This window comes from Caretta caretta, chromosome 8 (genome assembly GCF_965140235.1).
Source record: "Caretta caretta isolate rCarCar2 chromosome 8, rCarCar1.hap1, whole genome shotgun sequence".
NCBI lineage: Eukaryota > Metazoa > Chordata > Testudines > Cheloniidae > Caretta > Caretta caretta.
The window spans coordinates 94082229-94107097 of record NC_134213.1 but is presented as its reverse complement, the minus strand read 5'-3'; the positions used below and the strand labels follow the sequence as shown (position 1 = coordinate 94107097).

Below are 24869 nucleotides of genomic sequence, written 5' to 3'. Positions count from 1 at the left end.
TGAATCCATGCTGGCTGTTCCTGATCACTTTCCTCTCATGCAAGTGCTTCAGGATTGATTCTTTGAGGACCTGCTCCATGATTTTTCCAGGGACTGAGGTGAGGCTGACTGGCCTGTAGTTCCCAGGATCCTCCTTCTTCCCTTTTTTAAAGATTGGCACTGCATTAGCCTTTTTCCAGTCATCCGGGACTTCCCCCGTTCGCCACGAGTTTTCAAAGATAATGGCCAATGGCTCTGCAATCACAGCCGCCAATTCCTTCAGCATTCTCGGATGCAACTCGTCCGGCCCCATGGACTTGTGCACGTCCAGCTTTTCTAAATAGTCCCTAACCACCGCTATCTCCACAGAGGGCTGGCCATCTCTTCCCCATTTTGTGATGCCCAGCGCAGCAGTCTGGGAGCTGACCTTGTTAGTGAAGACAGAGGCAAAAAAAGCATTGAGTACATTAGCTTTTTCCACATCCTCTGTCACTAGGTTGCCTCCCTCATTCAGTAAGGGGCCCACACTTTCTTTGGCTTTCTTCTTGTTGCCAACATACCTGAAGAAACCCTTAGAAGGCAGAAAGGAAGGTGATGGGGAGAGAGACTGAGTTATCCAAGTCATGGTCTGCCTGCCAAGAATCTCAACAGGGTGTCAGCTGCAATTGGGGTTTATGTGATGTGGCCCTTCTTGCATTAGAAACTAGACTGAGCCGAACAACTCATCTCAGATATTTTTAGGGGAAAACTGTTACACTAAATAAACTGATTTTAAAAGGGCAGATTTAGAAATAGTACAAGAAAAAGCAAGGTTAATTCTGACAATTCTCTTGTGCCCCTGATTTGCTGTTGCTAAGATTCCAAGTAACACCTTCTTGTGAAGCATGCCGCAGTATCTATGCTGCATATAAAAAAAATGTATTAATGTAGGTAATTTAACACTATGATTTAGATTTTAAAAACACAAAAATTTAAAGTCATGATTCCCACCGGAGCTGTAATTTGGCCACACTGTATGCATGTGAAGGAACACCGTGCAAAATCCTGCATTACTTCTATGAAGTTCAGTTTATGTCTTCATATATGTAATACATAGCCAAGCTAGGCTTGCTGTGGGAATCATGATATTGAATTCTTGACTTCCTTGTTTGGAGTCTCAACCACAGCACTAACAGCCATTAGGATCGGTTTCTTTAGTGGGGTTAGGCAGAGGGGAAAAAACAATGAGGCCTTCAGAGACTGGTCAGGGTCCATTGAAGGTAATGAACCGTTAAGGATTATTCAAGGTTTGTGCAGCTAGCTGAGCATATTAACCAAATATGCTCATCTCCAAACCTCTGCAGGAGCACCTAGCAGTGGACCACGTGCACTGCATGTTAATATGTAGTTTTCAAATAGCAATCACCTCAATTTGTTTGAAAGAAAATGATTTTAGAAACAATGGAGCTGAGGATAGAACTCCTGGGTTCTATTCCCAGCATTCCCACTGACTTGCTGTGTAGCCTTTATCTGACTGTGACCCAGTTTCTCCAACTAGAAAACAGGTAAATAGTTCACCTATACAGGTGTTTTGAGAGGCTTATTATTATTTGTGATCTGCTTTGAGTGATCTAGAAATACCAGTTACTAGCCCTTGCTAAATCCACGCCACATCTGAAGTTTAAGAAAAATTAAATATGGATTAGAAAGCAAAAAGTGGTGATTTTTTTTAACATTCATTAGAAAACCATCTGAATAGAATTTCACCAACTCTTCCTCTCTCCACCCACTAAGAAAATCCTATGAACTGAGAGTATGTATAAGAAATTTCAGCACAGTGAGAATTTAAGACAATGAAGCGTCTGAAGATTGGGGATTATATCAGAAGAGCCTTTTCAACAGAAGTGCAACACTACAGAAGAGCTTCAGGAGGACAGACAGTAAAATAATCTGAGCTTGCACGTTTGTGGTTCTTTTTAATGATGTCAAACAGAGTTTCAAAACAAAATGCATTTTTAGCAAGTACTTTGCTTTGGTTTCCCAGTATTTATAAATATTTCACATCAAAATAGGTATTATTTAAAACAAGCCAAACGTGAAAAAATAAAAAGTTATAATAAAAATAGCTTCTTGTAAGACTGACTTGTGTGCATGTCTCCTGCTTGTCAAATTTCTCAACACTCCTGGTAAGGTAAATGCATAATAAATTTAGTATTGTGTAGAAGGTAGAAACATTTTTACCAATCTGTCTCAATTTTACATGCTACACTCTTCCTCCTGTGACAACATTCATCTTTCAGTACTGAGTTCCTTTCTCTTGAATTCCAACTTCTTTCTTTCACTGAAGTCCACTAAACTATCCAATTGCAGCACAAGGGTTTTACAGCTAGTTAGAAGTTGGTACTTGCAATATTTTTCTTAGTGGAAGTATATTTTAAAATTAACTCCACAAGGATTTAGAATTACAGTTTCTTTAACAAATAAAAGAAAAAGGGCCAGTGTAGATTTTGCTCAAGGCTCTTGGACCTTTGGAAAACATCATCTTTTAATTTCATCTATTTTTGTATGGGCAAGAAAGTATTTTAAATTTAAATAAAAATTCTACAGGGGTTTAGGCAAATGCAGTGTATAGGTTTTAGAAAGCACTTAGACACAAGGCTAACAAGAGGCAGACTCAAGAGACACAGGCTTTGGACATCCTAATTCTTTATGCAAAAATGAAGAAATCTTTTAAAAGCACTTGACAAAGTGTTAGAATAGGATCAATGTGCAAAATACAGATCTAGATTTTGAACATCTTGACTTCAGATGCTGGTTCAGGCTCATCTTTTTATGATAAGCAAGGCATTTATACACAGGAGTTTAAAGAACTCTTACTTATTGAATACCAGAATTTGTATCTCAAACATTCACCAACATAACACTTAAGCCACCTAAACTGGACCAATAAAGTAGAAATACAATAGTTCTGTAGCTTATTTACTATGCATTTTTAAATATAAATGTATGAACTCTATTAAAAAGTTCTCTAGGTTCTCCCTCATCTTCCCTGACATAAAATCATGTTGTATGTTAACGAGAAGGACAGGATAACAAAATAAGCTTTGACACTGTGGTGGGAGGGAAAAAGCATAGGGGTCTTGACTATACAGTTTAAGTTATAAAATCTACAGGGAAATCTAAATGGTGTGTTTTTCTGTTTACCTTCAGGTGACAATGTCCAAATGCCTTAATACATTGCTGAACATCTGTTACATAAACTCCTGTCACAAAGAATAAAAATGGATGGATGGATGGATGGATAATGGTCAGGCTGGACCTTCTGCCTGTTGCCAGTGGCGTCTTGCATACAAATTTAAAAATAGCTTGCAAGTAATATGCAGTCAATCTAAAAATACATAATCTGGCCTGGAAAACATCAGCGCAGTCAACCTTGCCCATACAGCCCCTTCACCCCCAAACAGAGATGTTAGATGGCTCAAAGGACCCAAGTGCTTTGGGTTAAGTCAGCAAATAAACTATTGTTCACAAACTCTTTATCAGACTCTGTGCCAACAACCAGTGCTGAATATGGTCTTTTCAAAAAAGTCTGCGTTCCAACGAAACTAAAAGAAATTGTGCTTTGCGTGGTACATTCTAAAATTTCAGTTTTCCCCTTTATTATAAACAAGAACATTCAAATTCTATCTGTACCATGTGATGTGATGCACATTGTCAAACATCCTAATAAAATCCTGCAGTTTTCCCACTTACTACATAGGAAAGCATCAGTAATTTTCTTCTTGAACTTTAATAAAAAATGGATCCCAAAACAATACATACAGTTAGATCATACACTTCAATCAGTAAAAGAAAGGGATTTCTTCCTCTTCTGTTCACTGTATCATTCTTTTAGTTCAGTAAGATTAGCACACTATATTTTCATGAATTGGAAAGCAAGAGCCTATCAACCAGCTGAAAATAAACATGATGTGCTGGCTGTGCTTCATGGAAGGCCTAGCTAAAGGGAGGAAAGGTCAGTCCATCATGAAAGAACAAAGAATAAAATAAATTTGTAGCAGGGAACTTCTTGGGGAGGGGATTCTTAGCGTCACATTACAATGCTCTGTCTGGTTCTGGACTTTTTCCTAACCTCATCAAATGAGGCTGCACAGCCTGCTAGTTTAACTCTCAAGCTGGCAAGGAAACGAAGGAAGATTGGCTCCCCAAACTTACATGAGTTGAAGCAACAGAGAAATCTTCTGCCTTCCACCTATATAAACCCTGATAAGGGGCTCCTCAAATCAAGTTTGGCATTAGGGACCCCAAGTAGGTTAGCCAATGAGGGGAGGTCACATTCCTCTATTCAATCTGACAAGCTCACTGTACAATGGGGCAGAGGCATAGCCTCATACTTTCCCAAACTTCATTTTGGTGGCATCTCCTTCAAGTTTCCTTCTTTACCTGATCAACTCCAAACAAGGCCTTGCACTGGGAACTGCACTCATTATCCATTCTTCCCCCAGCAACTCCAAGTAATCATCTCCCCAGTATGAGGGACAGACTTGAGAGACAGACTTCTAAACTAGCATTAGATAGCAGTTTCCTAAGGAGAAATAAACTTTCAAAGGTGCATCCTCTGTATAGCTTAGAAGTTTCATAGGATTTGACCACTTAATTTATAGAGTACCAATCACTAATATTCAAGCGCTGATCTGTCCAGACCAGCTGCCTCTGAAGCGAATCTGGCCTTTGAAGAAGCATCTTGATTGTTTAAAGAGACACTATTTTAAGCAATCACTTGCAAAATAGCCCAGTGCTACAAGTGACAGTTCTTACTGATTTTTAAAAGGAAAAAGATTCCCTTGTACGTTTTCTGACTTCATTTTTCAATACAATTCTGCACAACCCTTTTGGATTGCTTTGAAGTGAAACGGTAAAACAACCCGTATTCTAAAGTGCCTTTAAAAGATATTAAATAAGAAAAATCCCAGCAGAAAGCCATCCAATTAGGCCATTTTATTGCTTCTTTTCTATTTGTGCGAATGGATTGTACAGAGATTTTTGCCCCACAACTGAAGTGATTTATGTTTAGCATCCCTTCTTGAATAAGAGTCTCAACTCCAATACACTGCTCTCTTGTATGTGGGAGAGTTCCTCATTGCACTGAGTGGGAGATCACCACAAGTTTGGGAACACAGAATACTGGTGGCTTGATCTACATTGTGATACAGAGAAATAAGTTTCCTTCAATTGATTTTCGGCACCATGGAAGTACAAACATGATTTGTAGCTGTCTGTCCATTTTATCGTCCCAAAAGGATCAAAAGTCTTGCAGGAAAAAAATCTGTTCAGTGAACTGTTTGTAAAGTTTTTCAGGTGAATGTTTTTCCCTTCAGTTTGTCGGTTCCTTTTTAACTGCAAAAGTTATTGGAATCTTTTCCTCCTTTTGAGCAGAAGGAAAGTCCACTTTTGGCTTTGCAAGATCATGCTCAGTAGCATTCAGGCCTTCTTTATCCTTAGATGCTTCCAGAAGATGCTGCATGTTAAGTTTGAAAATGAGGCGAGGGTCTGGTCCAGGAAGAGAGGGGCAATTGCAGCTCTCTCTTATTTTAAGCGCCTATGAAAACAAGCAGAAGAAATCAAATCAACTTACTAAAATACTGTTGTAGGTAAAAACAATTTTGGAGCATGCAGTTTAGTGCATGACAGTCAGTCCCTTAGCTTTCTAGTATGAATTGTATTTGCTAGTTATATGTTGGTGACTTCAGTATTAGGTCTATATACATATTATCTGACAATTTATCGAGGGAAAGCAAGACTCGGGACAGAAGAGCCATTAATACGGTAAAAGATACTGTTTCTAAGGAGAATGTTTTCTCAGCCAGCTCCATGAAGAATGGATACTTTAAGAGGCATGGTACCATGGCGTTAACTCTATACAGCATTGAAAATCCACAAAACTCCTGTAATTTAACAAAACAATGTAAAGTCATAATACATTCTAATATTTAGTACCGATCATTATCGTGGCCACTTTCATATCTGCTGTTAAATGCTTCTTAGCCTTACTGAAAGAAAGCAGAACACACACTTGATGGGCAAATGACCACACAGTTGCATTTTTAATCCATGCATCAGAAAGTTTATTCCCTTTTTGTTTTATTCTATTCGTCCCGATTCTCTTCCTAATCTCATGTTCCAGAAGAGTTCTTGTCAGAGTTTCCTTGAGTTACTTACAGCTAAATGCTGCCCTAGCCATTGGGCTGGGTGTTATGGAGAAACTACAGAAAATAGTGGCTTAGACCCAGAGTGAGAGAAGAGAAAGTTCATACTGCAGATCCTTTAAAAAAAAAAAATTCACCCTTGGGTTAGGTGTACTACAGACTAGAATAGCCACATTCACTTTTGCAATGTGAAGTGTATGTATGTGGACACAGCGGCTTGTCCTCCTCCCTCACCTACCTGTTCAGTAGATATACTGCCCTGCTACTAACATAGTGAGCAAGGGCTGCCTTATATGATTCCTTATATACCTACAGGGAGGGAAGGATTTGCCTCAATTTGAAATTCATTCAGATCCTTCCAATAGAGGCAGTACGTACAGATGACTTCTGCAGTTTTTAAAAGAAAAGTCTAGCCTAATAGCTCCTCTTACAAAGAGGTTCTGAAACCATGTTTTTCTAACGAAAATCCTTTCAGTGCAATAAACTGATATCTCTGGAACTTGCTTAGAAACAAATGGAATTTAATAGCTCCAACTGGCCTTTAGAAAAAGGCACATTCCAGAGACATGACAAGTGTTTCTCATCTGCGCTATCTGATAGTTTCTGGTTGAAATATAGTGTCTGAATCATCACAGACACAACTTTGGGCTTAGGGCTTCATAGACTCCTCTCAGTTATATGTTTTTATTTAATAAAAGAAAGTTAAGTTCAACATTTGTTGTTTTGCAAGCTAATCACCCAAATGTTCCCTAAATTTTATCATACATATCAACCCAGTTCTGCTTTAGTAACCAATCAATTTCAAAACTGATATTTATAATGACAGATTAAAAGTTTTCTCTTGTTCTCTTGCAGAACATAAGCTGCTGCAAGACTACATTAATGTCAAGCAACATTATTCAAGGCAAGAAGAAATATAAAGATTTACGTTGTATCTTGAAAAGGGCAAAGTAATCCTCTTTAAATTAATTTAGCAGTTTTAAATCTCTGGTTTTCTTGGCTATGTAAGCCTATCTTCCTTCCTTGGGTTCACTTATCTAAAATATAGGAGTTAACAACATCAAGAATTATATGCAATATTCTTACCCTGCAGAGGCCTCTACTTTCTTATTACACAAAGCAGCTGGAGGTGCATGATTAAAACACACCAATTCACAGTCCATAAAAAACAAAATGAAGTCTACTGTTATGACAGTTGAAAGGCTATGTTTAGCATAGGCCTTCCTGTTAAAGACAGAGCTGCATCCACATTCTAGTGAGTGAGTGATTTTTGCAATGATTTTGCATGTGGATATTTGTCCTTGGCACAGAGGATCCAGTTCTATTTAGTGGATGCTCTTTCCTAAGCTCAGTTGGCTCCTGCTATTTTTTTTTTTAATGCAAATAATGTACTCAATGCAGCAGAACCATTAAAATGTTCAAGAAGCCTACAATGTATTCTTTCTGAAAGATAAAGCCTCCCAATGCCTACCTTCAATATCACTATCATAACTTCTAATAATTTGGGGTTGCTCAAGAAACTCCATTTCCACCATCCAATCCAGCTAATTTAGTTGTAAGGATCGTGCATAGACATTCCTAATTAAAGGCATACAATTTACCACTGTGATTACCTCAGAAGGCCTTACTAACGGACTGACAATGACAGTGGTACCCAGTGATCTGACAGTCCTTTTAATGCAAAGTATTATTTATTAGACCAAATGCATTTCAGAGAAAACCAGTTCTTAAAACAATCAAACAGACTGTACACATATCTAGGTACGAAACCATCTTCCACATGGGAATCCTGGTAGGCATAATTCTCCTACAGACCACCAAGGCCTCTGGGGTCAGTTCATTCCCTTAGCTCAAACCATTCTCTCCCTCAGCCTCAGAGAGAGAGTTCTTTAAGAGCTGTTTAGTCCTTTTGATCTCCCCCTACTGTCCCTCTTCCCCAAGACCAAATCACATTTTAATTGATTACAGCCCTTTGATCTGTTAGGTTATGTTTACATAACTTCTGTAAGCGAGCCTCCCAGCCTGGGTCAACAGTTTCAGGCTAGCCAGGCTCTCCTTAGTGCTCAAATAGCTGAGCAGGGAGCACTTTGAAGTTGCAGCTTGGGCTGAAGCTTGGCCTCTGAAGGGGGAGAGGGGGGACGTGTTTGAGAGCCCAAGCTGCAACATCGAAGTGCTCCCAACTATTATTTTTAGAGCGCTAGCATGAGTCTGTTGACCGAGCTGGGGCACTCGCTTCTGTGGACTGTGTAGACATACCCCTATTTCACAGCCTTGGCAAAACAAGGCATATGACTTGTTGGAGGCAGAATGTAAGATCCACAAAACCGGATTGTTTTTCAAGTGTGCATGGAGAGCGGGGAGTGTCCTTTCCTGGGGTCACTCCCTTTTTGGCAACAGTCCTCCTGGAATAAAAGCATTCTAAGTGTGCAGTAAACATTTCATTACTCCAGTGTAATACAGTCTCTCTCAGTAACTATGTTACACAGCTCCATGGCTGTCACAACCACCTTTAAAGGGAAAGCTGCAGGAAAAGATGTGTCCAAGTTGCTTTAGCATTTTCATCATAGATTGAAAAGTTTTCACCAGCAATTGGATACAATGACATTCCAGGGGAGGCGGGTGAAAGAAAATAACCTTTTTTCTAATATGTTTTCTAAAACTATCATCTCTCAAAACAGCACTCTTGTAACAGCCTATTTGTTCTGGGCCTGAAGTAGACACTCGTGTGTGTGTCAGGTCTAAGTACAGTATTCTCTCTCTCTCTCATTTAGAAAATGTTACTGTCAAGCTTGTTAACTTCATAAAATGTAGAGGCCAATTCAATTACACTAGCTAGTAAAATATTTGCCTTTACTTCATGTCACAGACAAAATGAAATCCTGGAAAATGAATAGTGCTTGTATAGTATATACACAGGGCTTGTACATATTTTCTTGTACTTCACTTTTACCTTTATGTTCAAATAATCTGTTTGCTATAGTTGAGAACCCTAAAATAATTACAAATTCATAAGCATGAGTCACTTATGCATTCCAATTCTGATTTTACTAAACTCACAAGATTGAGAAAAGAGGATTGGGGTGGGGGGAGGAAGGGAAAAATAAAAAATCTTGCACAGAATTACATATCCCTCCAAGAGACTGTTCTATATCCAAGGACTGTGCGCAGTATGGCAGCTCAAAAAGAGGGCAAATATAATGGATATTAGACAAATTGGTCACCAAAACATAGAACACTGAAGTTTGTGTTGCAGAATCAAGCTTCCAATTTTATTACTTGGAAATTTAAAGTTAATTGTAAATAAAATACATGTTATAGGTTTTGAATATTTGTATTTGGAGTTCTACATTTCAGATGCAATTTTCATGTTGGGTTACAGTACTAGTTCTCTAAACTACCCTCATAATAATAGAAGCAGCTATAAGACCCAGATCCCATCCTGCTCAAAGGCAAGTTATGACGTATATATTCAAAATGCTGTACTGTGTCATCATGTGAAAGTATTTTGAAATGGTTATACTATTAAGTGACAAAAGGTTGATGTATGTATCTGTTCTCCAATTTTCCATATAAGCATTCTAGTTACTATTATAATTTATGTTAATGATTAGGCTACATACTTGAAGTATCCTAACCATAACAGATAATTCTAAGTATATAAAACAAACTTTACCATGAAATTATTTACAGATTTAAAAAAAACAGTTCTAATGGCTCCTTTTGTCAGTCTGTATGCAGCTGGTTTGCACTAATAGTTGTCTTACTATCTTAGAAAGTAACAAAATCATTCAAGTTAATAGCAAACAATGTAGGTTTTTGGGCCTTAAAAGATACAGTAAGCAATTCTAGACTAAGAATGATCAATTCCAGATTTCTAGTACTATAGACATTTCATTCCCTGAGATAGCTTTGGATCACATCATTGTAAAGTGCAATGTCATCATCTAAAGAAAAACCTTTCCTATGGTATGATGAGAATGCAGAGCAATTTATTGTTGTCTTGCTCAGAAAGTATGCTAAGAAACACAGTAACATTATCAAAGTGTCCTTTAAAATTAACTGTTTTCTTTCACTGCCATTTGGTTGTCTGGAAAAAAATTTCTAATCTGAATGGTTGAGTAGTAGGTAACGATTGGCAGGGTCACTTTAGTTGAGGTACTATCAAAAAATGAATACAGATATAGAGTTCACCATCCCCATTTTGAATTTTGCTTACTCTCAGTATAACTGATAGTATATTTTCTCTTTAGCCTCATGTTACCATAACAAATAAACCTTCCAAGAGATTTACTCACACACTTTCCCAGTAGTGTATGTTGTTTTCCATTGCTTGGTGTATGAACAATACTGAGCATATCATATGGACACCTGTAGAGTGGCAATGCTGCAACAAGAAGCTGTTGCTGGTAAATAAAACCTGGCTTTAATAGACTAGCACTGAAAACAACATTCCCATTTTTCTTCTAGCTCCTCACACAGTTCTCTAGATTGGGGAGAAACGGGCACCAGCTCAAACAGAACCAATTATAACCTCTGCCTATAATTCTTTTTAGCTGTTGTGCATCAGCTCCACTTATCCACTGAACTCTTCTCGAGGGCACAAAGCCCTTACACCTGCTTCCCCACCCCACTCCACGCGTGTTTGAGGTGGAATGCAAATTCTGCTCCTCTTCCTCAAATATCATTGGGGGAAAATGACTTCAAGACCTCCCCCACCCAACCTGCCTGATGGCTGCTCTTTTCAGGGGCTGGGGAAAGCAGGAAGGGTTACTCCACCTGGCAAACTACAAGAGATCAAGCAGTGATAAAATAAATGCCAACGCTCTCCAAGGGCATAAGAAAACCTTTTTTGCTCTTAGATTTTAATGTCCTGCACCAGACCAAGCAGTAATTCACTACCAGCCTGCAAGCCTTCAGGTATGTTAGCAACAAGAAGAAAGTCAAGGAAAGTGTGGGCCCCTTACTGAATGAGAGAGGCAACCTAGTGACAGAGGATGTGGAAAAAGCTAATGTACTCAATGTCTTTTTTGCCTCTGTCTTCACGAACAAGGTCAGCTCCCAGACTACTGCACTGGGCAGCACAGCATGGGGAGGAGGTGACCAGACCTCTGTGGAGAAAGAAGTGGTTCGGGACTATTTAGAAAAGCTGGATGAGCACAAGTCCATTGGGCCGGATGCACTGCATCCGAGAGTGCTAAAGGAGTTGGCGGATGTGATTGCAGTGCCATTGGCCATTATCTTTGAAAACTCATGGCGAACGGGGGAGGTCCCGGATGACTGGAAAAAGGCTAATGTAGTGCCCATCTTTAAAAAAGGGAAGGAGGAGGATCCTGGGAACTACAGGCCAGTCAGCCTCACCTCAGTCCCTGGAAAAATCATGGAGCAGGTCCTCAAGGAATCCATTCTGAAGCACTTAGAAGAGAGGAAAGTGATCAGGGTCAGCATGGATTCACCAAGGGCAAGTCTTGCTTGACTCATCTAATTGCCTTCTATGACAAGATAACTGGCTCTGTGGATGACGGGAAAGCAGTGGACGTGTTGTTCCTTGACTTTAGCAAAGCTTTTGACACGGTCTCCCACAGTATTCTTGCCAGCAAGTTAAAGAAGTATGGGCTGGATGAATGGACTATAAGGTGGATAGAAAGCTGGCTAGATTGTCGGGCTCAATGGGTAGTGATCAATGGCTCCATGTCTAGTTGGCAGCCGGTATCAAGTGGAGTGCCCCAAGGGTCAGTCCTTGGGCCGGTTTTGTTCAATATCTTCATAAATGATCTGAAGGATGGTGTGGATTGCACCCTCAGCAAGTTTGCAGACGACACTAAACTGGGAGGAGAGGTAGATACACTGGAGGGTAGGGATAGGATACAGAGGGACCTAGACAAATTGGAGGATTGGGCCAAAAGAAATCTGATAAGATTCAACAAGGACAAGTGCAGAGTCCTGCACTTAGGACGGAAGAACCCCATGCACCGCTACAGACTAGGGACCGAACGGCTCGGCAGCAGTTCTGCAGAAAAGGACCTAGGGGTTACAGTGGACGAGAAGCTGGATATGAGTCAACAGTGTGCCCTTGCTGCCAAGAAGGCCAATGGCATTTTGGGATGTATACGTAGGGGCATTGCCAGCAGATCGAGGGACATGATCGTTCCCCTCTATTCGACATTGGTGAGGCCTCATCTGGAGTACTGTGTCCAGTTTTGGGACCCACACTACAAGAAGGATGTGGAAAAATTGGAAAACGTCCAGCGGAGGGCAACAAAAATTATTAGGGGACTGGAACACATGACTTATAAGGAGAAGTTGAGGGAACTGGGATTGTTTAGTCTGCGGAAGAGAAGAATGAGGGGGGATTTGATAGCTGCTTTCAACTACCTGAAAGGGGGTTCTAAAGAGGATGGATCTAGACTGTTCTCAGTGGTAGCTGATGACAGAACAAGGAGTAATGGTCTCAAGTTGCAGTGGGGGAGGTTTAGGTTGGATATTAGGAAAAACTTTTACACTAGGAGGGTGGTGAAACACTGGAATGCATTACCTAGGGAGGTGGTCGAATCTCCTTCCTTAGAAGTTTTTAAGGTCAGGCTTGACAAAGCCCTGGCTGGGATGATTTAGTTGGGGATTGGTCCTGCTTTGAGCAGGGGGTTGGACTAGATGACCTCCTGAGGTCCCTTCCAACCCTGATATTCTATGATTCTATGAAGCCAGCTGGTACTTTAAAAAATAAAAAATCATGATCTCTGTTCCTTTGGTACTGATCTATCTATAACGAGGGCTCCAAGAACACTGTACACATCTTCATTTTCCACTTCAGCCATTGTGATAGGATTTTATAACATTCCTATTATAATCTGCTCACAACTTAAAGACCACAGAGCTATTTTGGTGATGCAGGATAGGTTATTTTGAAAAGAAGCTGTCTAGATATCCTTCAATCTCCCACCCGCAACCGCTATTTTGGCTCATGCCATCATTTAGCACACTAATTGCACTTTCTCCAATTGAAAGAAAGTCTTCTCTTTCTGAAAGTTCTATGGAAACAGAGTATTTTTATGATCCCCAGGCTAATAAATCTCCAATAGTCAGAGTCTGGCAGCAGGAAAAGATTGCAAGTGATAGCTAGCTAGTTGTACAAAATATGCAGCAACCACTTGTTTTGGGATGAAGTTTCAAAAAGCAGCTCATTTTGTTGGAAAAAGAGGAGTTGTGACTGGAATAGATTTGCTGCTGCAAAGGGTAACAGCAGACAGAAAGCCTTTACTTAGCTTTAAAAAATGCCCTATGTAATTATCTATATTTCTGGAGAAAGGGGACCCTGTTTGATAATGGAACACAAGCCTACATCACACAGAACAGAACAGTTTTCAGCTACAATGCTGACACCTGGGTAATGGGGGCTTTCTGGTTCAGCCACCAGTGGTTGGGTAATTGAGCAAATTAAAAGGATCCGCAAGCAGTTACCTACTTGGCATTCCTATTAGAGGACATTTGAAAGAAAGAAAGAACAAAAAGCAGACTCCAGATGGATGGGCAATTGTGAGAATTAGCTCCATTTCCTTAGAGTGGGGTAGAACTGGCTCTCTAATGTGATGGAACAGCTAAAGAGAACTAAAAACAAAAGCAAGCTGCAAAATCTACAGAGACCATGATTACTATGGATATTAAGAAACCTTTTACTGGGGATCTTAGGCAAAGCTCTTCATGCCATCTTCAGTGAGAGAAAATGGGAAAGCATGGCTTACTCTGTGTGATAACCTAGGTCCTAGGACTTGTAGCTAAAGGAAGTGGAAACGAGAACTTGTCTACTCGAGCACTTTTGTTGATAAAGCTTTTATCAGTCGGGGTAACAAAGTTTCACCGACAAAAGTGCCAGTGTGAACAGCACTATGTTGGCAGGAGACACTCTCCTGCCAACATAGCTACTCTACTCGTTAGGGGTGGTTTAATTATGCCAGGAGGAGAGCTCTCTCCTGCTGGAATAAAGGGGCTATACAGGAGACCTTACAGCAGCGCAGCAATACATCTGTGCTACTGTAAGGTCTGTAGTGCAGACAAAGCCTTAGTGTCCCAACCTGACTTCTGGTTTCCAGCACAGGTACAAGATGCCACAGAAGACCTAAGTTACTTTGTCAAGCCTGTATTTATTAAAGGGAAGAGCCATTAACAAAACAAACATGTTAAATCTTAATCACAATGTACATTTCATCTAAAGATAGCTGAGAAGCCTACAGAGTAATTACACTTTACCTATGCTGCTTTAATTTTTCTTCACCTAATGGAAGTCCTGAGTAGGTTAGTATTTTATAATGGAATGTTTCTGCAAGGAAAAAGGGCAAGATAAATGTGATGCTATGAAATTAGCTCATAAATCAACACTAAAGTAACGTTCTAACAACCTTTTGCCGGGGGGGGGGGGGGGGGCGGGGGAGGTGGGGAGGAGGAGATGACACTTCTCTCAACATTCTCTGCTCACCTCTGGTATAAGCCGGTCCAAGTGTTCAGCTCTGTTTTCATGAGAAGGGTGTGTGGAGAGCCATTCTGGTAATTTACGCTGCCCTTGAATGGTCTCTACTAATTCCATCTGCTGCCAAAACACAGTGCTTGCTCTTACATCCACACAAGCCTAAAAGTAAAAAGGAAATATCACTGTACTATAATTCTCAGAAACACGTTTTAAATTAGAATTCTCCAAAGCTCCTTTGACTGCATCCCTCACATGAACACAAGAAATGGCTATACTTGGTCACACCAGTGGTCCATCTAGCTCAGTAGCCTGTCTTCCAACAGTGGCCAATACCAGATGCTTCAGAGGGAACGAACAGAACAGGCAATCATCAAGTGATCCATCCCCTATCATCCACTCCCAGCTTTCAGCAAACAGAGGCTAGGAACACTCAGAGGGTAGGGTTGCATCCCTGACCATTTTGGCTAATAGCCATTGATGGAGCTATCCTCCATGAACTTATCCAGTTCTTTTTTTGAATCCTGTTACAGTTTTGGCCTTCACACCATCCCCTGGCAATGAGTTCCAAAATCTGACTGTGTGTTGTATGAAGAAGTGCTTCCTTTTGTTTGTTTTAAACCTGCTGCCTATTAATTTCATTGGGTGACCCCTGATTCTTGTGTTACGTGAATGAGTAAATAACACTTCCTTATTCACTTTCTCCACACCCATCATGATTTTATTGACTTATCTCTGTCATCTGTATTCTAGGCTGAACAGTCCGTCTTTTTAATCTCTCCTCCTAAGAGGTTATTTCATATGCCTAATCATTTTTGTTGTCCTTCTCTGCACCTTTTCCAATTCTACTATATTATATCTTTTTTGAGATGGGGTGACAAGAACTGCACGCAGTATTCAAGATTCTATGGTACAGTTATGGTACATGGACTAGAATAAATGCTGAAACTTTACGGGAAAAAATTAAACTACTTCACTAGAGCCAGAAAATGGACAGGTGGGAATGTCAGGTCATGCTCAGTGAGCCAGATTCAACCCTGATGTTAACTCCGGGGGCGGGAACAGTTACAGAAAAGATGAGAAGTCTCTCAGGACTGAAGACTGGTACACTTCAAGGACACACTGGGCCCAATACTTCATTCACACCTGTGTAACTCATTGACTTTGATAGAATTACTCCTAAATTACACAGAGTTAGTGAGAGGGGAACCAGGCACAGAAATGGTTAATCAGAAAAAGAAGTTATTCTATATTTCACTTTGTTTTAATTTACCATAAACAGCTCTGCACTCTTTTTTCTTTTAGAGGAACAGCCGTGTTAGTCTGTATTCGCAAAAAGAAAAGGAGTACTTGTGGCACCTTAGAGACTAACCAATTTATTTGAGCATGAGCTTTCGTGAGCCACAGCTCACTTCATCAGATGTGTACCGTGGAAACTGCAGCAGACTTTATATACACACAGAGAATATGAAACAATACCTCCTCCCACCCCACTGTCCTGCTGGTAATAGCTTATCTAAAGTGATCAACAGGTGGGCCATTTCCAGCACAAATCCAGGTTTTCTCACCCTCCACCCCCCCACACAAATTCACTCTCCTGCTGGTGCTAGCCCATCCAAAGTGACAACTCTTTACATAATCAAGTCCTGGATCTATGCAGGAAATAGCCCGACTTGATTATGTAAAGAGTTGTCACTTTGGATGGGCTAGCACCAGCAGGAGAGTGAATTTGTGTGGGGGGGTGGAGGGTGAGAAAACCTGGATTTGTGCTGGAAATGGCCCACCTGTTGATCACTTTAGATAAGCTATTACCAGCAGGACAGTGGGGTGGGAGGAGGTATTGTTTCATATTCTCTGTGTGTATATAAAGTCTGCTGCAGTTTCCACGGTACACATCTGATGAAGTGAGCTGTGGCTCACGAAAGCTCATGCTCAAATAAATTGGTTAGTCTCTAAGGTGCCACAAGTACTCCTTTTCTTTTTTCTTTTAGTAACAGTTGCTACGCATAATACCTCAGAAGAACAAATTAATCACCCTCACAGATTCACACAAATCTACAGAGAGAAGGTCGCTTTTTCCACCTCAGTACTTGTGAAAACAGCTGCCCAGAATGCCCTTAGAGAAAGTTCAGAGACTGGGGAGAATTTCTGCAGGAGAACGAAGGGAAGGTGTAACACCCAATTTTTTGGCCTTCTACTCAGAGGACCTTCTGCTGTGCTATTTCTAGTGCTTGTGACAATAGGGATGACTTTGAAGTACAGGTAACCTGCCGTATCAAACATGACCATGCTAATTCTTTTTTTTAATTTCCCATCCCAGAAAAACAGCATCCAAAAGGTATGTCACCAATGAGGTGCAGAAGGATAAGATTCACCAACCAAAGAAGTAAAAAACCCAACAGCCACATCTTTCACTGCAATCTAGATGCCAGCCTGAATAGCTTATAAGATAAGGGTTGAAGTTTGCCTCGCATTATGACTGGGCAAATTTAAAATGCCTCAATAAGCAGAGCTATTGCTGCATCACTGGCATAATTTGTCATATACTCTGAAATACAGCAAACTGCACAAGTGGCAGCAGAGTAAATGTTCATGCTTTAGAGAAAGATGAATGCCATGTACTATGGAAAATGAAGGGATTATTTTTCCTGTAAATTTGGAAATAATTTTTTTTGTTTTTGTAATGACTTTATGAGAAACAGAAGTGAAACAACACTGTATATGAAACAGGCAAAGTGTGCACATGTGTACGGTGGATAACAATTATGTTAGTGAAAGGAATGCCATCTGGTTTAAGCACCTGACCTTGGGAATACTTTACACAGCAGTATGACGATAATGAAGGAACTGTGGTAACAGCTGCAATACAGAAGGGATGGAAACAGAGTTACCAGAAAACTACTTCCACAAAAAGTTGCAGCAAGGAAATCTATTATTTATATTGTGATAACACAATGCCTAGGAACTCCAATCATCATAAAAAGCCTGATGAAAAAATCTTAAGTTTATGTGCAGTCAGAGGTCTTAACACCTAGCTAATTTGGGGCATACCCATACTATACTATCAGTTTGTTAAAGTGTCCTGGAGTGTAAATATAGATAGATATTAGAAAATCACATCTGAATACGCTGTATGGAGCAATGGTTGTCAAACAAAAGTGACAATTGTCTTAGATAGCTAAATATTTGTAGTAAAATTCAGAATTTAAGGTGTTTCCTATAGTAATACTGTAGGTACTTCGGCTATCTTATTTACTTCAGGGGGATTCTCACTTTCTCCACCAGGACCTTCAAAGCAGCCAAAGGACAGTGGATTGAGGTCATGCCAAGAATATGTCTGGTCAACGACAACAGCAGATGAGTTTTTTGGGTGGGTGGTGCTTGTGAAGGTTGTTCAGCTGCTGGCTGGCAAATGGGAGGGGGATTGTTTCAGCAATTCCTGTCTCCCCCCAATTCCCATGCTGTTCTCTACTTCAGGGAAACACTGAGCACTGAATAGTTTTTAGAGGACCACCACCATCCACTGGGCAGCATAAAGATAATGCCAAAAAAGTGCTCTAGTCAAAATATAAGCTATGAGGGCAGAGGTACCAGGGGAGAGTAAGTCAGACAAGGTTTATTAAGTGAGGACAGAATGCTACGGTCATGAAGCCTGTTTATATTATTACTGATTTATAGGTGGCTGTAGGACAGTAAACAAACTTGACTGTGCAGCCAGCAGACCCTGATAGTACAGTATGAGATAGTGTGTGGGATTCAGTATAGGGGTATTATTAGCATGAATTTGGGATGACCAAATTTCTCGTGAGCATGGAAGCCATGAGTTAGTTTTAAAAGTTGCTCTCAAAACTCATGACAATAAAACCGGTTTTGTTTGGGTCTCATATTTTACAACAGTATTTGTTTGTTTTCTCCACCCTGCTTACATGTATGTATGTATGTAACCCTGCACCACTTCCCTCACCCCCATCCCTTTGCTTTTAGATTGTAAGGTCTTTGGAACAGGGACCATTTCTTCCTATTTGTTTGTACAGCACCTAGCAAATTTGGAGCTCATCCATACTATAAATATTTCCAAGTGTCTTAATGTAAAGATCAATGTGATTAGTATATTTGTGTATATTATCTAAAAATTATCTATGTTTCTTCAGTAAGTCACTATGCTGAAATTCTGTGAACATATGATCTCTTGTAACCTGCCACAAGTAAAAACTAATGATATATACAGCTGGAAATTATGAACCTCATCTTCCCATATGGATATGGAGTGTCTGAGATATTGAACAGTAAACATCACTTATAGAAGACCAAAGTGTAATACCACAGCCTCTATATACTTGTATTTTCCTGCTATACATTCATGTGAAAAAAGGAACAGCTATGTATCTTTGTTTTTGTATGTTTTTTAAAATAAAAGCTTGCAATAAACTGCTCAAAGATTTGGAATATCAATATTTTTGTTCAGGATGTATTAGTGGTGAGAACACTGGTGAGAAAGTTGAGGTACAAGGCAACAAGCTATGTAATTAAGGAATTATTCTCTGGAAACCATAATCACATGTGCGATATTAGATGTGTTTATGTGTACAAACACAAATAATGACACACTCTCTCTTAATCCTGCTGCTGTGATAGGGACATTTCTTTTTAACTCTAACTTCAGAAAACTTATTTGTAGGGTAAAGTTCAGAGGAAAATGGATCATGAGAATGACTATAACAGGGACTAAATGCAACTGGCACCCAGGTTATAGAAAATTCTCATGAGTGAGGTACATATCACTGTCTTCATTATTAGGTGCTCGTGTACAAAAAAGCACATTTTAGTGGTTCAAAAACAAAAGTAGGAATTAGGATTGGATTTAGTCATGACAGCCACATACTTGCTGTACTATTCTGGGAAAGTTGCTTTCACCTCTGTGTGTCAGTGTTTGTAAGGCACTTACCATAGCATCTTCCTTTCAAAGATGTCAGAAATAAAAGTTTGCAGTAAACTGCTTGAAGATTTGGAATGTTAATATTTTTGTTAGAGATGGATTAGTGGTCAGAACGCAGAAGAAAGAGCCTAGGTGCAAGGTAACAAGCTATTTATTAAGGAATTATTTTCTAGAGACCATAATCACATGTGTGATATTAGAAGTGTGTGTATATGTATGTGTGTACTAAGTCTTCGTAAGTTAGTGTTAAAAGGAGATGTCCCTACTGCAGCAGAAGGATTAAAAGTGTGTGTGTCATCATCTGGTGTTAGTTTCTGGTATAACCACTACATGCTTCAAAGCAATGAGGTCTTTGCCCCAGAGAGCTAGATATCAATTACCTTTTCCCTAAATATATTTCCGAGACCTGTGTCCTCACCTGTAACCTATTAAAACCACAAATAAAAGTGCAATCTCAACTATAGGAAATAAGAAACTCAGAATGATAGAAGATTCAAAAAGGTCAAACTGCAAAAAGCAGAATTCTCTTACTATGATATATTAGCACTAGATGGTGCTGTTGACATAGTTATCCAACTTAGCTCCAAAAACACTAATTGGATAGGTAAAGCCGAAAGGTCTTGCTTAATTTATTAACTAAATCCCTCTAAGGATAAAAGGGTGAATTGGTAGAGAGATTATGAAATAAACTATGAGTACTTTACAAAGAGCATTAAAGCCTCATGTTAAAAAGGAGCTGCATCATTTAAATTCCACATAGAAGTATGAAACCCATCTCTTGCACATATAAAGCAGCTGATATATTAAAAGTGATTTATAAATAAACTGGAACCACTGAAAAAATACGACTGCTTATTTTAAATCTTGAAACCAAACAAAAAACTGATCTGAATTTTAAGTTATAAAGCATTATATAAACCATAATTACTAGCTATCATATCTCTAGTGATACAATCAATCACAATACAGAAAAATTTAAAACCACCCTTGCTTACTTACATTATCTACTCTGATAATGATATACTGAAACTCAAGTGCACTACAGATTAGTAAAACAATCTTCAATAACTTTTGTAACAGACAGAAGCTAAGTAAAATACTGTATATCAAAAGCCAATGGATGGAGTTTGTAATCTACATTGCCAGATATACTTCCATGTATATTACCTATGATAGGGAACTTCTTGGTTTTCACTTGTTTAAGAATAAGTTAGTGACACCCAGTTTTATGAACTCCATTATTATTATACTTTTAGCAAAAATGCCCTTTTGTTTTCCAGTTGACTAGTAAACTATTATGTTTTCCCTTAATGTCATTAAACACCTATTTGACTAAAATTTGGGGGATTCCTAGACTGCAAAATTAAAGTTTACCTGTCCATGAATTGTCATTTGTAAACAGCTTATTCCAATAATAAATTAAACAGAAGAACTATTTGGCTAGTAAGAACCAATTTTAGTTACCTTTGCAGCAAACTGAAGTCCAACTTTGTCAGCTTCAGCCTCCAGTGTCCTGTTATATGGCCTATCAAATAAAAACTGAAAGAGAAACATGTCAAAGGCTTGATCATAATTCTTGGTTTCACCGATTTATGAAGTCATTAACATTTTGTATATTTTTTAACCTGCTCATAAGAAAAGCTGGATGGGGTTCATCATTATATTAATTACCTGTATATGACAAGTAAACAGTTTTAATCCTTGTCTAGCATAGTATATTCTTTCCATCAGAACTCAATCCATGTATTCACCTGGGAAATTCACATATTTCTCAAGGAAAAGGAGTAAATGCACTTCTAAAGCACCTTTCATTAGCTGATCTCAGAGCATTTTAAAAGCAGTTTAAGGGACACTATCAATTTAGCTAGTCAATTTTAGAGAAGGGAAGTAAAGGCAGTTCAGGTACTAGCCTAGGATGTGATGCCCCTCCTAACCACATCAATTTTGTGGATTTACGATTACATTTGTCTGTTTTAAAAAGTGTTTTATCTCCCCTATGGCTGTGTGGAAGATCCACACAAACAGAGGAAACAAACGGATTATGCATAAACAGGAGACAAACTTTTATCGTATCTTTGAATTAATGTCACTTTAGGTTTTGCTTGTAACTGTAGTAGGTAAAAGTTTCAGGGAGAAATGGGATTTTTAAATTGTCTGTGTCTTTAAGCCTTGTATGACATACCCGAGGGTAAGTACGTATGGTATGGGAAACAAGACAGTCCACAGAATCCGACACTACCATAAACCATAAGAGATCACTGCCCCTTCATGATTATACTCCCAATACAGGGCATAAATGCTCCTTGAGAAATCCAAGAGATGAAGATATTAATCTGGCCTGCTCCCACTCCATTAACCCTAGTGATGTAAATGACATTGCACAAAGACACTGTTTTGCCAGACAAAGATCCAGTTATACAACCTCCAATCTTCTAGAATATGCATCTTATGAAGATTCACATAGTCATGTGCTAGTAAAACAGGTTACAGTAAAGATTTACATGCCCTGTTGAAGCAGATTGCTGTTCTGAGTGAACTTTGCTCCTGTTCTATAGGCATTATGACATCACTCTCTGAGCTGAGTATCAATTGGGAAATTCCAACTAGAGAGAGAGAGCGTTACAAGTTTATTGCAGGGTTCTTTCAGCTCCATCACTGGATGAGTAAGAGCTGGAAAGCATTTGGGATCAAGAAAGAAGTGTTCTAGAACTGTAACTGCCACAATAGAAGAGCAACAAGGAAGTGGGCCTGGCAACTTGTACACCATGAGGAAACCGAGGCACTAGTTCTTTTATTGAAGCAGCATGGATAATCCTGTTTTATTCAGCAAATCTAGGTAAAATGAGCCAAGTAACTAAATTTTCCTGCATCTTTACAGAGATGTAAACTGACAGGCATTTTTGGATTATTTTTAGGATGTCTGTATGTCTCCCACTCCACCCTATCCCCCTCCCCCCAAAAAAGCTTTACAAGAATAGGATACATATTGTGACAAAGTTCCTGCTCTACCTTGGTGGGTCTTGAGCTTATTGGCGGATTTGCTCGCCTTGGAGCTTCACGGCAGCCCTCAGCTTGGCCTTTTTTCTGAACCCACAATCCAGGTCGACTCCTCCTGTGTCTGACCAGGAGTTGGGAGGATTTGGGGGGAACCCGGGCCCGCCCTCTACTCCGGGTTCCAGCCCAGGGCCCTGCGGAATGCAGCTGTCTAGAGTGCCTCCTGGAACAGCTGTGTGACAGCTACAACTCCCTGGGCTACTTCCCCATGGCCTCCTCCCAACACCTTCTTTATCCTCACCACAGGACCTTCCTCCTGGTGTCTGATAATGCTTGTACACCTCAGTCCTCCAACAGTCCGCGTTCTCACTCTCAGCTCCTAGCGCCTCTTGCTCCCAGCTCCTCACACGCACACCACAAACTGAAGTGAGCTCCTTTTTAAAACCCAGGTGCCCTGATTAGCCTGCCTTTCTTTATTCTAGCACCTTCTTGATTGGCTGCAGGTGTTCTAATCAGCCTGTCTTAATTGTCTCCAGAAGGTTCCTGATTGTTCTCGAACCTTCCTGTTACCTTACCCAGGGAAAAGGGACCTACTTAGCCTGGGGCTAATATATCTGCCTTCTGTTACTCTCCTATAGCCATCTGGCCCGACCCTGTCACAATATATTGGCTTGTGTTTGTGCAAAGGCTCTGGGAAACATAATATAAGGCAACCCAAGCTGATCCACTCAGAGTAAATAAAAGCAAATTCCATGTTTTATAAGGAAGGAGAGGACAGTTCAATTCCAACACCAAAGCCTTTCTTACCAAGTCTAGATATTGCAATGATAGATAACACAGAAAACTTGAGACAAATACGTACAGGGAATATTTACTTCCATTTCATTGAACAGTTTCCCCAGGTACAGAGAAGCACACATAATCATTTAGAGGACAGGAGATTCTTCTAGGTATGTGTGGTCTTTCATATCTTTCTGAATCACCATTAAAAAAAAAGAGGGAGGATAATAAGCTTGATGGGTCACCTGTGTGTGCCATGACACTCCCAGTTTCTATTTTGTGTCTCACAAATGGACAAGATGATCACTTGCAGCACTGACTTGAGTAAAGCTCTACAAACAGGCAATTTTTCATCTGTTCATCATGGTCACTTGTTATTTTTTGTTTTGGTGATTTTACTGCAATTTTTAGTCAGGGGCTTCTAGGCATCAAGGAGGTTGTCTCGCAGCTCCCCCCCCCCCCCAAAAAAAAAAAAGCTATACAAGTCTGAGAGAGAGGAAATTTGATTATTCTTTACCGAAACAGGGGTGGGAGAGCTGAAAGTTATCTTAATCGCTTGCAGAAATTGTAATGAATTCTGGATGCTTGTTTTTCTAATGGCTGCTGTATAGAACAAAGGAGATGCAAGGTAGGGGGGAATATAACACTACAAGGATCTGCACTAAAACTCTATTATCCCCAGAATGTTTCTGGATCTGTTGTCACCAAGCAATATGGTGTCCCTATTAGACCTAAAATACGTCCCAGTACTGCCCATCCAATTACGGTTATACTCTGAAGAATTACTAAAAATGGCAACAGGGTATTCCATATTTATTGTGTTCCAATGATTATCTCAAATTTTGCTTAATTTACAGGAGATGCTTTCTTAAATGCCTGCCCTGCAAAATTGGTGGAATAAGAATAAGCAACCTTGTTAAGAAAGAGATTTTCTTTTCTGCTTCTGCCTAATAAGCCTCGGCAGTAGCCACATGAAGCAGCTAGGTGGATGGGCCTCAAGGCATTTAATTGACAGATGAATACCTGCAGCCGTTGACAAATGATTTGATTATGTGTTATTGTTTTTTTAAACTTATGGACATGTTGGAATGAAAGAAGATCTGCCAACTTTCCCTTCAAAACTACCTGACAGAAATTAAACAGAGCGACTGATATGGATTTACAGACATTGACAATGGTTATGTGTGTTAAAGAGGAAGTCCCATACACCTTAAAAATCTCGACACCTCAGTTAGCTCAGGAAATACAAACCATGTGTTAGAGAATAGGGAGGGGAGGGAAGAGAGAAAAAGGGGAAAAGGGGGGGAAAAAAACGCTCTGGTAAGTATCACAGCTAGACGCTGAGCGGAAGCAGGAGGATTTTGCAAGGACATGGCTGAATCCAGGATGAAAGATTGTGCTTTTAACAAACTTCCCTTTAACAAAAGCCTCTCTCCCTACCCAACTAGTTCTAAAGTAGCCTTAGACTGTGGAATAAAGTTTTGCAATTTGCTTTTACCTCAGCTGTCTCTCTCCATATTCCATGTTGAATAAATTTTAT

The 24869-nt window shown here is 39.7% G+C and overlaps 1 protein-coding gene across 1 annotated transcript in view; it reads right to left on the bottom strand.

Moving 5' to 3' along the window:
• Positions 1-3588: 3588 nt before the first annotated feature.
• The window catches only part of OMA1 (OMA1 zinc metallopeptidase), a 30996-nt gene continuing 9715 nt past the window's right edge, over positions 3589-24869 (bottom strand). The window contains exons 7-9 of the mRNA XM_048861202.2: positions 21020-21094; positions 14632-14781; positions 3589-5557 (exon numbers count right to left, since the gene is read on the bottom strand). Of these exons, the coding sequence (XP_048717159.1) occupies positions 5333-5557; positions 14632-14781; positions 21020-21094 (450 nt within the window). The 3' untranslated portion in view covers positions 3589-5332. The remainder of the gene's footprint in view (positions 5558-14631; positions 14782-21019; positions 21095-24869) is intronic.